The sequence below is a fragment of the Cetorhinus maximus genome, chromosome 13 (genome assembly GCF_964194155.1).
Source record: "Cetorhinus maximus chromosome 13, sCetMax3.hap1.1, whole genome shotgun sequence".
Classification (NCBI taxonomy): domain Eukaryota; kingdom Metazoa; phylum Chordata; class Chondrichthyes; order Lamniformes; family Cetorhinidae; genus Cetorhinus; species Cetorhinus maximus.
The window spans coordinates 40,106,346-40,122,417 of NC_135891.1; the positions used below are offsets into that span (position 1 = coordinate 40,106,346).

The 16,072-nt window shown below is 38.5% G+C and overlaps 1 protein-coding gene across 1 annotated transcript in view; it reads right to left on the minus strand.

The window, feature by feature from the left end:
• Positions 1 to 15,438, minus strand: part of LOC144688569 (cadherin-4-like) — a 732,621-nt gene extending 717,183 nt beyond the window's left edge. Inside the window, exons 1-2 of the mRNA XM_078555304.1 lie at positions 15,364 to 15,438; positions 14,963 to 15,077 (exon numbers count right to left, since the gene is read on the minus strand). Of these exons, the coding sequence (XP_078411430.1) occupies positions 14,963 to 15,077; positions 15,364 to 15,417 (169 nt within the window). The 5' untranslated portion in view covers positions 15,418 to 15,438. The remainder of the gene's footprint in view (positions 1 to 14,962; positions 15,078 to 15,363) is intronic.
• Positions 15,439 to 16,072: the final 634 nt, after the last annotated feature.

Sequence of the window (16,072 nt, forward strand, 5' to 3'; positions counted from 1 at the left end):
CAAAGATAGATAGAAAGCTACAGTGCCTCATAAATGGGAAATTTGAAGGGCAAGACTGCTTCTTCTGAAAGAAAAGTATTGAGTGCTTCTATTCTGATAAGTCTAGAAATGTTTCATGTAGCCAGTGATTTTTGTATACTTCAGCGTGTAATTCACATCATCACTCGATAAGACTGCAAGCAAGTATCAGTCTTCCAGTTGTCTGTCACAGCAATGTTCACAATGCACAAATGTCAGGGTGAAACACTGTCCTAGAATCATTCGCCCAGAAACTGGCTGTACTAACAAGTGATAAGCTACCTCATTTTTATACATGTCAATGTTCTTTAAAAATAAAAACTGACAAAGATGAACAGATGTACTTAGAACGAGATTGAGAAAGGATTTAACACATTTTAGTTGCCATTTAAAAGAACCCTTTAAAAACCTACATAAAGCATTAAGAGCTATAAACAACAATAAATGAACAGTAAGCAAGAACATTGAAACAATTAGCAAAGCTTCGGCTTAAAGTTCACAACATAAAGTAAGTAAACATTATATTACATTCGTAAAAGTATAGCGCTACAAAATAACAGGAACTAAAATGTGGAGGATAAATAAGCAAATCTTGAATACACCTTCAACATCTTACAAGGAAATTCTCTCTTAAATTACATTAATTTAATTTCAGCTAAAATCTCAAGTACTACCTTAAAATACCAGAAACATATATTCACAAGTTGTTAATTTATACTATTGTGAATTCACGGCGAAAACAAAAATTAGCTGCAACTAGAACGATTCTGATTAATTCAGCTTAGAAAAAAAATTAAGATCTTCCCTCAACATCAATGCTGCCTGACAAAATAAAATGTTCCTATACACATTTGCATAAATGTGAAAAGCCACATGTGTTCAGTTATGCTAGCTGCTAGAATGAAAGGGACAACTCCAGAAAATGGATCCATGTGGATCCAGAACTACAAGTAGGTTATTCAAAGAAAAGTTACAAAACATTTCTAGCCCACTTGCAATAAATCACACTCGAAACGAGAGGATGTGCATCTTCTACTTCTATACATAGACAATATAAAATAAAATAATTAACTACGCTTTTTCCATAAGCTTGGCAGAGGTTACCTTTCTGTAGTCCTTTTGCACACCAGTTATTTGGAACAGAGATAATAGGAACATGAGCCATCTCACTTACACAGATCCAACACGGATGACATTTTTGAGTTAAAAACCTAAAATTGTCCATTTGGTCATTATGGGGTCAATTTTAACCTAGCTTGCTGGCCAGGAAATCCAGAGGATTGAGAGAATAAACAAGCAGATCTTTAATATGTCTTCTACCTTGCTACAGCTCATCCAATTTTACTCTGTATTGACTTTAACCGGGGATTAAGTTGAGTGTCCATAAAAATCTGCATTGCACTAAATTTCTTGATGGGTAGGAGAGGTTAAATTGACCCCATTTATGTGTACTTGGATCAGACTGGCCAACAACAGCTATAAACAATAGGTTACCTACTCCACTATATTTTCCACTGGTAGATAAAACTGGTATAGATTTCGCATGTTATAGATGTCCTTTAAATTTTCATTCCCTTTTCCTTGAAGGCAATTGAAAAAAATGTGAAATAAAAGTAAATGCCCTTAAGTTAATATTCACAAGATTATTCAAATACCCACTCTAATTATGGGAAGCCAAAAGCGTACCAGTTTCGGAATATGGTTCCTAAGGGAATTGAGGTCTCTTGAATTGCGAAAGTAAGCTTCTCATCACCTAAAAATCCCTAAATCTTTGAAAGAGAGAGTATACTGCATGGCTTGACCATATGATGGGCAAAAAACTGGCTATCTGCATTGTGAAATGGAAACATTACTAGCCCAATAAATGTGTTGCCAAGGATAGAGATGAGGGGAACAGACATAAATGTACCCAAAGCAGTTGCTATCATAAGCAATTGCACAATAAGCATTTTCACTACTCATGTCTTTTAGTTTACTAAAATAGAACACACAGCTAAACAGCTGCATTTTAATACAATTACACAAACGTTGAAATTCAAAAACATTTGGTGCCCTTGCTGTAAACCAAATTTTGTTTCAATGCAGCCCGACAAGGCAGTTGGTTATTAAACCTCACTTAATATTTCCCTCAAGTAACAACAATGTCACCTTTTTACCTTAGCAATGCCACAAGACCATTCTCAATATTGCAGTAGAATGAAGCCCATTATAACATCTTCTTGCCATAGTTCCAAATGATCACAAGCTTGTACAAGTATCCAATCTGCTCACATAAGACAAAGCACATCATTGGAAACCCATCAGATATACTTACTTTGTTGGTTCACACAGCTTAGGCTTGGAGCTACTTGTTAGATACTGAAAAAGATAGACCAATAGATGCTATCGTCAGTGAATGGCTTTGATAGCAGCATGATTTGTCTGAATCCCATTACTTTGGAGATCCCAATCTCCAACATAATATCCTTGACAATTCAAACCATTAACAATCCAAAATTATGTAGGATCAACGCCTTACCATGTAATCTCTTCTGAATTTCAGAATTTATTTCCAGAGGTCTTTTTTCCTTTACAAACCTATCTTTAGAAATCAGTTTATTGACAGCTGTCTACAATATCACTGGCTAGATCTTTTCAACCTAGCTTTAAATGCATGGGGAAGGATACCATCAGGGAGACTTCAATTGATTGCAACAAAGCAGATAACCTAGGGTACATTTTTATAGAAATAAACCATTATATATATATATATTATATATATTTAAAATCATTACAGAACAGATTTAGTTTCAGTAGGAAAATTGTTCAGAGAAATTTTTGATTAAACCTAGCAGGGTGGGACCAAGGCAACTCTTCTAAGCTGACCACTGACATTATCCAGACTATCAGCAAATGTAGCTCCAGCTCTGAAGAAGAGTCATACGGCCTCGAAACGTTAACTCTGTTTCTCTCTCCACAGAAGCTGCCAGGCCTAGTGAGTTTTCCCAGTGCTTTGTTTTTATCTGGAAATGCATACAGGAAGACAAGGCTTAGCTAAGTATTAAATTAAGCTGCAATTACACTTAAGGGTACTGCTCACAAACAGTGTAAAACTTTGGCTGGAGATCTTTTACCTAATATACATATATTTTTTTTAATTTAGGATTAAAGTTTGAATTTCATTTACTGCCCTCCCCCATCCGAATACAAGGTGGGGGATTGAACCCTAGCTAGTCTTGAGAGGATGAGCTTTTGACTAGTCTGAGGCGGTAAAACAGGCTACTTAATTGCAACAGAGGGGGAGGTTCACCTGCAGCCCAGACAAGTTGTGAGAGGCAAAGAGAAAACCAGGAATTCTAGAAGGAAAACAAGGGGCCTGGGGACCAACCATGGCACAGACAGCAAAGCCGTGAAATAAATGTGATTAATTACAATTAGTCAATCATTCTCACTTCCTACAACCCTCCGAGATCTCTTCACTTCTCCAATTCCGGCCTTTTGTGCATTCTGGATTTTAAGTGTTCCACCAATGGCAGTTGTGCCTTCAGCTGCCTAAGCCATAAGCTCTGGAATTCCTCCCTCTCCGCCTTTAAAACACGTGAGAAAACCCTTGCCCACATGTCTGTCCTTGGCTTGCTGCATTGTTCCAGTGAAGCCCAACGCAAACTGGAGGAACAGCACCTCATCTTCCGACTGGCACTTTACAGCCTTCCGGGCTGAATATTGAATTCAACAACTTTAGATCTTAAACTCCCCCTCCCCCCATCCCCACCCCGTTTCTCCCCCCTCCCCCTTTTTTTTTCAATAATTTATATAGATTTATCTTTTCCCACCTATTTCCATTATTTTTAAATCTAAAACTAAAACTTTGTTAGTCTTTCCACCCCACCCCCACTAGAGCTGTACCTTGAGTATCCTGCCTTCCATTCTTAATTAGCACTTTTCTTAGATAATATCACCACCTTCAACACCTCTTTGATCTTTTTGTCTGTGACATCTTTTGATTATCTGCTCCTATCACTGCTTGCTTATCCCCACAACCACCCCACCCTCAACTTCTCTCTCCCCCCCCGCCCACCACCTTAGACCAGCTTATATTTCACCTCTCTCCTAACTATACTTCAGTTCTGCCGAAGGGTCATGACGACTTGAAACGTCAACTGATTTCTTCTCCACCGATGCTGCCAGACCTGCTGAGTTTTTCCAGGTAATTCTTTTTTTGTTTTGTTACGTAAGAAAACCTACCTATTTGATGGAGTTTTTGGCCATCTGCTGTAATATCACCTTATGTGGCTCAGTGTCAAGTTTTGTTTGGTAAGGCTGCAAGCACCTTGGAGCTTTCTACCCTTTGTCAGTCATTGATAAATTACATAGTTTGTTTTGAGTCAACATGTTTTGATGGATGGGAAGAGAAATCCAATTGGAATGATTTTGAAAGCCAGGGGAAAAATAAAGTCAATCAACTTCCCACCCTCTACCAATATCCCCACGGACCACTTCTGGTTGAATGGATAAGCTGCTCTCAGCCATCAATCTTCTGCCCTCTTACTCCAAGCCCCGGAATCTTCCCAAAGCTTAAAAATGTCAACTTATCGTGGCCTCTGCTGCTACCGGTCAGGTTTTCCACTGGGACATGTCGCCCCTACCGGAGTCTTAAACTAATGTAGCGTTGCGGTGCCAAGCGCATGTATGTGTATTCGGCCCCCGCCTCTCTGTGACAATCAGCCAAGAGAAAATGGTCCTGCGACTGCAAAGGAGCCACTTCGGGCTCGACAGTTACATTGAGCCTCTTCTGAATAGTGTTTCCCCGCCCCAGGCGGGGGGGAGATAAAATTCTCCATCAGTTTTCAAATCAGTTCATTTGGCAAAGTCATTAACTCTAAAAAAACACCAGGGTACCCTGGGTATCTGTGAATAAAGTGGGACCGCTCACGAATATCAGTCTCTGTTGGATTGCAATATGTACTCACGTATCTTTAACCTAGCGCAAAAAAAAAGATTTTTCTTGGGCAAATTAAACATTAGTCCTGCCTAGTTAACTCTTAGTGTTAAGTGGTCCAATAGCGCACAGAATGAGGACTTAGATTTCGCCAGGAATCGTCCAATAAAATAACGAGATTTGATTTCCCCCCCGCACCTGTTTAATTTTTTTTTACTGGTATCAGTACATTCCCACTGGAAAGGCAACATAAAATGAACTGTAACGAATGGTAAACAGTCGTTCCATTCATGCTATCCTTGAACTTTATAATTGTTGAAACAGCATAGAAGATAAGAATAATCTAATGAGTTACAACCACACGGTTCTTCCACAAGTGAATGAATTGTATTCATTCTAAGTTCTGCTTAGTTCAGTGATAGGAACAAACGTGTATCATTTAACACTGAGGTCTTTACTGCTTGTAACATGGACTAATACTTTAAACTAATGTTACCTTGAATCATAAAATTACTTCACACTCTCCATCAAGTTAAACAAGTTGCCTTTCACTTTACTCCAGATCTAATTGGTCCCAGTTCTGAGAATTAATAGTTTATTAAATTAATTTATGTGGCCAGCATAGCCAAATGCATCATCCACCCCATTTCTGCAGCAAATGACAAAGTTTTGATCGATTTTTGCTTCATCACTAAATAGAAAAATATGGCAGTCATTCAAATTGTCGCTGAACCAAAATAAAACCAGTCTCAGTCTGAACCCTCAAAAAATGCCAACCTAGAGTAATGAATTAAGAAATTAAATTGTAAAAACAAATCTCCCCTGACATTCTTCATCAACTTTTCCTAACTAATCATGACAAATGTATTAACGCTTTCTTTTTGTAATGTCAAATTCAACAATTTTCCTTTTAGCAGAATATCATCAGTGTTGATGGTAATAAGCAGTAGATATGTATTCACTCTACACCTTCAGGTAAGTTGATATGAATTGAAAAAAATTTAGGCCCAACAAACCTATCATTTTTTGATAAATCACCCACCTGCCAACCTTCCCCTCATATCCCTTTACTCCAGAAATGCTGGAATCTTGAAGCCATTATTATTCCTGCTTCAGTGGGTTTCCCTAGGAATGAATGCCACAACATTCCCTTATTTTGAAATGAATACTTTCCATCCTACCTGCCAACTTGGGTCAGTAGACACATTTTCACTTCTAAATCAGAGGTTACTGGTTCAAGTCCTGCTCTAGTCCTTGTGCACATAATCTAGGTTCACAGTCTAGTTCACTATTGATGGAGCACTACATGATCAGAGTGTTCATCTATCTTCCTGTTCAGATGAATGTAAAAGATCTATGGGACTATTTGATGAACAGTGTGTTGGACAACATTCTTTCCTCAACCAGCACAATCAAAATCAGATTTAAAAAATAATCTTAGTTATTGTTTATGGGACATCACAGTGTTATATCTGCCTACATTAAAGTGATAACACTTTAAAAAGCTAATTCAAAAATACGAACTGCTCTAATACACTCCCAAATTGTGATAAAGTGCTTTATAAATGCAACATTTTTTTCCCTCTCTCCAGACCTTATTTTTCTAAATTAATTTCCTTTGGTTTTGAACCCAACACCGCAGTGAACAGTATGGGTGAGTGGGTAAGTCAGAGTGTATATACTGTGATGTACAAGGCATTATAGCTGTCAGGGATAGGCTGGATGGACTAGTCATATTCATATGTCTCAATCAGTTATATTACTTTCATTTCTAAAAGTTAGATATTCTGCAGTATAAAGTGAAAGAAAGTTTTTGAATGAAAATTATTTTTTTTTTGGATTTACTCATTTCCCTGAAGTGCTCTCAGGCCAGGCGTAGCACATTTTCACATACAAACTTTGCTCACTTTGACAATGTTTCCCCACTGCAAAAAAAACAACCCTCCAGTTTCCAGCAAGAACTCCTTTCAACTCCTCAAATAAGGTTTGTGAGTTAATTAATAACAGATGTGACAGTTCTGTGTCATGGACTGCAACTAATCGAAACTATTAGCTGAAATGTTGCAACTAATTTCATTTGAACTTTCAGAAATGTAACAATTGTTATCAATATTATCTTACAAATAAGCCAAAAATACACAGTCTTATATTGTAATCTTGTTTTAATATTTTCTGAATGGTTAACAGAACATTTAGCTGTAAAATCAAGCTTTCCCATTTCTCAGGGTGGGAAATCTTTTCATTATTCTTGGATCAAAGTTATTTATAAAAGCAGGCAATGGTTATTAATGCACTAGTTAAAAAAACTAAAAAAGATAGGGTTGGATGAATATCAATTTTAGAAATGAAGGACTAGAGCTTGCACTTTTAGAATTCTTTAAGTGTGGCAAAAATGTCCGAAAGCATTTCAGAATGGGGAGGGGGAGGGATAGGGTGCGGAATTGGGAAGTGCTCAGAAATTGTGAGAAGATGTTTAAGGCAGTGATCAAAGGCAATGTTGAAAAATATGCTTTAAGGAGGCTTTTTAAAGTGGAGAGTGATGCAATAAATTGAAGTTATTTAGAAAGAGAATTCCACTGTGGAGACCATGTTGGTTGAAGATGTAGCCAGGAGGGTAGGGGAGAAGGCAAGGACATAATTGAGAAGGAGGTGTGCATGTTGTTTAGTAAAGGTGCAGAAGGTAGAAGTTGTGTAAAGTAATGCCATAGAGGGATGTGTACATAAGCATGCACGCTATGCATCATTTGACTAATAAGTTAGTAGGATTTGATATAAGGCAGGGTGCAGCCAGTAACATTCTGGATGAGTTAGAGTTTATACAGCTTGAATGACTTGTAAGGAGAACACAGGAAAAGGTTGAGCCTGGATGTGACAAAATCTAGATTAGAATTTCATCAGCACTGATGTTAAAGGCAGGCTATATTATAGAAGTGAACAGTCCCTGTAAAGACTTGGATATGGAATTTGAAATCCAGTTCAGGTCAAACAAAAGACCAATGTTGCACCTCATCAGGCTGAAGCTGAGCAAGGATCCAGGAAGAGGAATAGAATGAAGTGAAGGACTATAGTCCAAAATTTATGGCAGGAGTCAAATAGGGCACCTTCAGTCCTGTCATCTAATTCATCTAATTCTGGCCTCTTAAGTGTCTTCAATTTTAATTTGTTCTCCTCTCAGTGGTCATGCTTTCAGCAGCCTAGCCCCTAAGCTCTGAAATTTCCTCCCTAAGCCTCTCCAACTCTCTTTCTTGCTTCAAGACGGTCCTTAAAACCTACCGGTTTGAGCAAGCATTTATCCATCTGCCCTAATATCTCCCTCTGTGGATAAGTGTCAAATTTTGCTTTAAAATGTTCCTGCAAAGCGCCTTGGGGCATGTTATTACATTAAACAAGCTGTAGAAAGAGAAGCCGTTGTTGTCATCATCAAATTGATGGACTTATCCATTAGAACAGTACAGGAACAGTCATGAGCTGAGAGTGGTACTGCAGAGGGGAAGATTGGGCACCAGCGGCATACATACAGAAAGCGAATTCATTAAGATATTATCACTGATAGCATCATGTAGATGACAAATAGGAGTGTGCTGAACACAGAGCTTTGGGCTACAATGGAAAGGACCAGATGGGCACAGAAGAACAAACCACTGTAAAAGGTAAGTTGGGACATATAGGAACAGAATCATGAGAAGGAAGTACAGAAAGGATCGCAAAGGATAAGCAATGAATGAAGAAATAGTTGACCATTTTGAAGACCATAGTTAAAGGTATAGAGGGTGAAGAGAGACAACAAACTGCAATCACAGTAACTCGCCTCCAGGTATCTTTTGCAATAGCCCACTCAAAAATTTGAACTGAATATGAGGAAATTTATGAGCATAAATTTGTGTACATCTTCTTGATTGATATGGAAAAACATGAGGTTGCATATACCAACAGAAACTATGACAACACAAAAAAATGGTACCAGTCCAAATCTGAAGTCTTCCATCAAAAAACAGTACACTCTTCCCTTTGACGACAGCATACATAAAATTTCACTATTCCTACTTGCAACACTCCTTTTAATTGACAATCCTAGACAAATTTGGAAATACCATGTTCATCAAATCATGGGCCTCTTCTAAGGCACTGCAGAGGTGTCATTTCTAAAATATTATTTGATTTTCATAATTTATATATTAAAAATGTTTTTTTTTTACAAGCATGTCTTTTTCCAAACAAGTACTTAATGTTTGTGGTAAAAAAAATACAAAACTTCTCAGAAACATTTGAAGAATTACTGAATTTTGTATTACTAAATGAAAGTGAAACAGTTGAACTGCAGTTGAAAGACACTGGTAGATCAGGTGGCCAGCTGGTTGAGAACCCAATGCTGTCGACATCCCGCTGTTACTCACCACTGCCAGCTCACTACAATATTGGACAGACCAGAGGCTGCCTTGGCATGTGGGCAGGCAGGCCCGAGGAGGGCAGCAGACAGCCCAGTGGTGGCAGTGGCCCTCATCATTCTCATAGAACCTGGAAGAGTGTACATGCTCCTCTTGCCTCACAATAAGAATTTTCACACTTTTATCTTTCTGGTTCTCTTCTGCTGCACTAGGTTTCACTGAGCAGAATATCTAAATGCATAGTCTGACCAATTGGCCAATAAAATTGCATTGGGATCTTACGTACATGCTGACACCCTGAACCGCATAAAGACGTCTGCATCTGATTCAGACAGGCGTATTAGCAGCCCAGTAAAGGGCCCCAGGATAAATGGCAATGGAAAAGGAATGGGGCAAAAATCCACCACCTCAGTTTTATCGCTGCTGTTAATTTATTTACACCTGGAGAAGTGAGTTAAGATCTCCGCCATTGTTTCTGAAATATAAATAAAAATATCTGTGCAATAATATTTTTCATTTTCCCTTCACTTCCCATATCAATCTCTATTTTTGATATTTCTTTCTGTAGCTAATATATTTGAGTACATTAATGGAATGAATATGTGATAGAATGCATTAGTAAAAAAAGAAACTTCAGCCCTCAAAAGAGTTATAAGCCTTCCATATATGAAAGTATTAAGTACAGATTGTTAGGGGCTGAACAGGGAATTTTCTATAAATCTGAGAGATGAAGATTTAAACCCCAACTTTGTACAGACTTGCTTTTCATTAAATGCAAAACTCCAGCCTCTACACAGCAATGAGAGCTACTGTCTGGAGATACGCTGTCATTGATCATCACAAATATCTGCAATCAGCAACATTTCAAATCATATTCCATAGAATTTCGTTTTCCAATTCAACAGAATACACATCGCAAAACAGATAGCATTCAAACACAAGTTTGGTTTAAAAAAACTGAATTAGTGGATTTACTTAAACAAAAACACGCACTACAGTGGTTCTATTATACACACCAGCACAGTCTTTTCAAAGTGTTTTGAAGGGGAAGATATTACACTGAATAGCTGGACTCATCAAAATCCTGCTGCATTAATCCTTTTACTAGCCTTGGAAAATCAGATATATTCCTGGAAATCGGCTGGAACCTTGTGAACAGCTCCGCTGATGGTAAAGAAGATGTGGATTAAGGGGACAATATGTTACAGAGTAAACAGAAAATCCTTTGGATAGCAGTAGGTGCTTTTAACAAGAGCGAACAGAGAAAATAACTCAACCATACAGTGAAAACTCACAGTATTGATCAAATCTTCTTCCCACCTCCCTTTTTTATTAGTCTACAACAGGGGGTAGAGTTTCTGCTTTGGGTGCCATTAGGAAATTGTGCCCAAAATGCTTTGGAAATTGAGCTGGTTAGGTAATAATTCAAGTTTCTGTTAAAATTCATTTGCATAATCACAAAAGTAAGATCTTCCATGAAACAGCATAATTGGATGTAATAGAATGTAGTCATTTCTTTTCCATTAAAGTTTTTATTAAATGGGTTTATTCACCAAAAATCAGCATTTTTAAGTGTGGCAATTGAGTCCTCCACCTGTGAGCAATCACATTTAACATAATTGAAAATGACATAAAGTACTCTACCGAATCATTTAATAGTTATTTGGTGTACCATGGTCAGTTTTGTAGTAATTTAAGTATTATGTATGAGAAAACCTTTTCAGTGTGTCTACTAATACTTATGCACCTAGAAAATGCACAACTTGAAGAGCCTTCCTGAACAAACAGAATCTTGCAAGCTCGACCCGGGATTCGTGGCCAATCTCAGAGCAGGACCCAATCAGGATAAGTTTATCGGGGTAGGTGGAATGTGGAATTGAGGTCACAATCAGATCAACCATGACCTTATTGAATGGTGGAGCAGGCTTGAAGGGGCCGTACGTTTGAATGTTTACATTGGTTTTAGCAATTGCACTGTAATCTGTGTGGAAAGCTAGCAAGATGCAAGCAGAAACTCTACCCTCAGATGTTTATTCTTGTGTGGAATGTGCTTTCAAATTGCAATTTTAGTCAGGCTAATTTAAGGTCCTTTAATGTATTCATAAGTAAAAAGCTTGGCTGCACATCGGATCAGTTGGAATTTGTTGCCCAAAGCAGAGTTCAATGGCAAAACAATTGTATTTCTATATTCCACAAGGAATAACACGGTTAAATGATAACTTTATTTACATACAATAGTGACAATATTTCACACTATGATTTAGATTTTGAATTAAAATACCTGTAATGATTTAAGTCACAAATAAGAATTGATGTTTAAATTGTCTGGTCTGGGTGTATAACTAATGCCACAGATACATGCATTCACATGCACAGCCCATCTTCAATCATTATACCATTAAGTAACAAATCAAATATAAATTTTTAATGGAATTAGGATTGGCAAGATTGCGCTTTTTACAGTTTCAACCTTAAGTATGGCAAGTATGATGTTCTTTAGTAAATTCATTTTTAATTAAACTACCTAAATATATTCTACTAGGATCTGTCTGGCTTAGAATCATCAATGGGTATACACATATTCTGTTGATGTGGAGACAGGAGCATGCTTAAATTTCCTGACATCCAAATACTTTTTTGTTTTAAATCCCAATCTTATCAGTGTACCACTGGTCTCTACTTCCTTTCTCTTGGCCTTTGATATTTACTTGAGACCTGGAAAGTCAGGTCACGGATATTTAGGGATGGTGTGTCATCAGGAGTGCTATGTATGTGCCACCAATGACACATTAATCAATAAAGAAATGCTGAAAAATTAACTCGATTGCACTTATGATGGAACCAAATGTTAAACTTCCAAGCCTGGATTTAAAATTGGTTTCCAGCCAATGAGAGTAACTTGTTCCTACCTCGAAAATGGATGTTAAGAGCCTGAGTGATGAATAAAGGTTTAAAAAAAACTGTAAAATGTATTTAGGAATTGAAAGGTTAGAAAAAAAGTAACATGGATAGGTTATATTCAATCAGACAGACTGGCATTTTAAAAATGCATAGGATAGCTCAGAGAATGCAAAGACATAGGAACAAAAGGGTAAGCAGAAATTTGTTCATGTCATTTTTCATGAGAATTATATTGAAGAGATTTTAGTTCTGCAAGAGTATTGTCATATTACTGCTGCTCATGACATGAGAATGGTTTTATTACCATAATATTACTATGCATTTCAGCATTATAGTCTGTGAATGTATACTTGCAAAATGGACTAACCCTGGACCAGTCAAAAATCTCATGGTTAAATATGATTTATATATGTGTGAGGAATTCTACTAGTTCAAAACATGATAAGGTAATAACAGAATGCAGCAAAGACTATAGACACAACACAAAATTGGCCCTTTTTCTTTGAAGAGGATGGGTATGGAATTGAAGATATTGCATTGTACCAACTGACGAGTTATAAACCGTGATATGCCCTAACCAGCATGGATCAGCATACAATGGCTAACTTTGCATTTCAATTTTTGTATGCAATTCAAAATTCTAGATTTCAGTGTTACTTAGGAAGTTCCACTTGGGTATGAAGTGTGTTTCTGGTGTTCTGCAGTATGTTTCTGGTGTTCTGCATAACTTAAGCTTAATGTGAATCCTTGCAAATGTTTTCAAATCATCAGACCAAATAAACTTCATTTATTCAATCTGGACAAATACAACTCATTCATTTATTGCACTGCTGGAGCTTTAGAAGCACCTGGTGCCATTATTCAAGTCACACAGCTATGGTTTATTCCAAATTGTACAAGTTTTAGCATATAAGCTTATCACTTTAATATATACAGGCTCATCAGCTTCTTAGAAATCAGACTTTCCAATTAAATGTTCACTTCAGTCACTTTTGAAAGTAAAACACTGATATTTCCCATTTCATGGAACACTGTGTGATAGGCCAAATAATCCCAGCAGTGAAGCTGACTTCAGAAATAATTGCTTAGTTTATCACTATGATGTCATATCATTGCTTCCAATGATAATACACTCTACAAATATTATGAACCACCAGTAATTCACATTGCACAAAAATTGTACCTTCCACTAAACCATCTTGGCTTCCAGCCCATGAAGAACTTAGCTTTTCATTAGTAGGGAACTCTTTGTATGCCCATATTGTGGATTATTACTTTTAAAGCTGACCATAATGTAATTTCAGTGTTCTGAACTTTTAAATGATTTTTGCACACATTTTCCCCATTTGGCAAAAAAAAACCCTGCATGTCACCTTGTCACATTGATGGGACACGTTTCAGCTCAGAAATCTACACTCATTAAACAAACAAAAAGAAATACATCCAGGTTAATCAGGACAGTATTCCTTCAATTACCCACATTTGTTGTGGCTGGTAATGTGTCATATTTACAAGATAGTTAGTCCTATAAGGTCAAGAGATTCAGATTGGACCCATGATTTTGTTGATTAAAAGGCAACAATAATGATGACAATAAACCACCTCAGGAACAAAATCCGTCCCCTGGAACTATTAAAACCACAATGGGGAGCGAGCAAGAATGATAGCTTCCCATCTCCTTTTCACTCCCAATGCCTGGACACCAATCATAATAAAATTCTCTATTGTTTACCCTTGCTGGCCCTTTCCCAAAGATTCTGGCTCCACTCGGCTAACTTAAAATAAAGTCCACAACATATAGCAGATTTATCAAAGTATTGCACCATTAAAATGTGGACATAAACAGCATAATTTGTAAACCCTTATTCAGAAACCCACTGGATCCATTTTACGCTGGTCCTACTCGCCTCTATTTAAATCGCCATAAAATAGAACGGGACAAATCCTGGTAAGGGAGTTGGAATCAATGAAACCGCAGATTGGTTTACACGTAGCCAATGGTACGAATCCAGCTCTCAACAAATCTGTTTTTCCTTCGTGCGAAAATTGCTTTAAAACAGACATATATCTCACGCATCAATGCACAAATACTTGACAGATACAAAGTTTGCAGGGTACAAACTCTTGATGCTACATACACGTCAAGAAACAGACGGGGAGTGAAATGAAATTTACACCGTTTCTTTAAACGATGAATTCCTCAATGCAATTTAGTTAGACAGCTTTCAAACACAGTTAAAGCACAATTCAGGGGGAAAAAAGAGAAACATGTGAAATATACCGGAGCTATATATACATCGATACATAGTATGGAGGAATAACGAGCGGTCGGTCACACACACACACAAGGCAGAAGCAGCTTCCGCAGACCCCGAGCCAGCCTCAGACCGTGGGGGGGCTGCTGTGGGGGGGGGGGGGGGGGGGGCGGGGTGTTGGGGGGATGCATCTTGTTTCCAGCAATTCTCATCGGTTCAATAAAAAAACGCCTTATCATTTTGCCATGAAAGTAGGCAATGAAAGTTTTATTAAAGCTAACGAGTCGCACGGGGTGGGGGGTGATGGGGGGTGGGGGGTGGGTGGTACACGCTTTCACTGATCTGGCTATTTGCCACTTCCACTACGGATCCTTCAAGCCTCCCTTAGCCAAAGTAATGTTGAGAGAGGTTGTTATCCCTGTGCTGGGCGCAGCCTGCCTGCCTTTAGATAGAGGATCGCATTTAAACATCTTACTGCTTCTTACCTTTAATGAAACTCTGGCCTTCAGAAATACTCCTGGCAATAAACACTGCATATACATCTTGAGAAAATCCAGTCCTGCACGAGGGTATTCTCCCTTCAGCATCCGCCGCCGTTGCCTGAGATGATCAAGCAGAAAATTCCCCATTCAAACTTATTGCTGGTTAAAACTACTCGGACCGGGGCAGTTTAACAAAAAAAAATAACATGAAAGCAAAGGCGACAGAGCGGAATCTAATGCATTCGGGGAAACAGCCCCCCCCAAAAAAAACATAAAGCCAACACATGCAAATCCAAAATAAAGACAGGGGGGACCAAGCCGCGCTTTAACGATAACTGCGGCTCGCAAGCACCGTACAAGCAAATACATTTATCACCAGCAATTAACAAGAATTATTCCCTCACCCGATCTGAGCAAATAAGCAGAGCGATCGGAAGGATGGCAGCGGAGGTTAGCATCCTGCTAACTGCAAACCCCACCACCCACCACCACCAACCACACCACCACCACCAAAAAAAAAGTCGGGCAAAGTTGAAATGAAAATAAACCCCCTCTTGAGCAGCTCTTCATGCAGTAAAGAGAGTGGAGCGGCTGTCTCAGCTGCCTCACACTCTCTCTCTCTCTCTCTCTGCACTGGGCTCTTCTCTTGTGTCTGTATCTCTGTCAATTTCACGCTGCAGGTGCGCGGCGCTCCACCACCACCACCTCCTCCCGACCGTCAGCACGTCACAAACCCCTCCCATAGGGGGCTGACCCACAGCACAAGGCAAAGCTCAGCCCCCCCTCTGAAGGATCTACATGACAATACAGGTACCAGGCACTAACAACACTTTAGGGCCCCCTCTGTGGTTTTTTTTTGGGGGGTGGGCACTGCGTTCCGGAGAATGCATAAAGCGTTCAAAACCATGTCAACAGCCTCTCGTAAATTTACACCACGTTTTTATTTATTTATTTTTTTAAAATTGTCTCAGTTCTACCATTAGGTTCTATATTGCGGTGTGTGTGTGCACATTCAGTTAACCAGGACAGGCCAAGGAAACGGGACTGATTTCTGAACCCATGCGTGAGCTCCAAGACCACTTTGGCTCATCTCATTAACGTCCGCTTCATTCT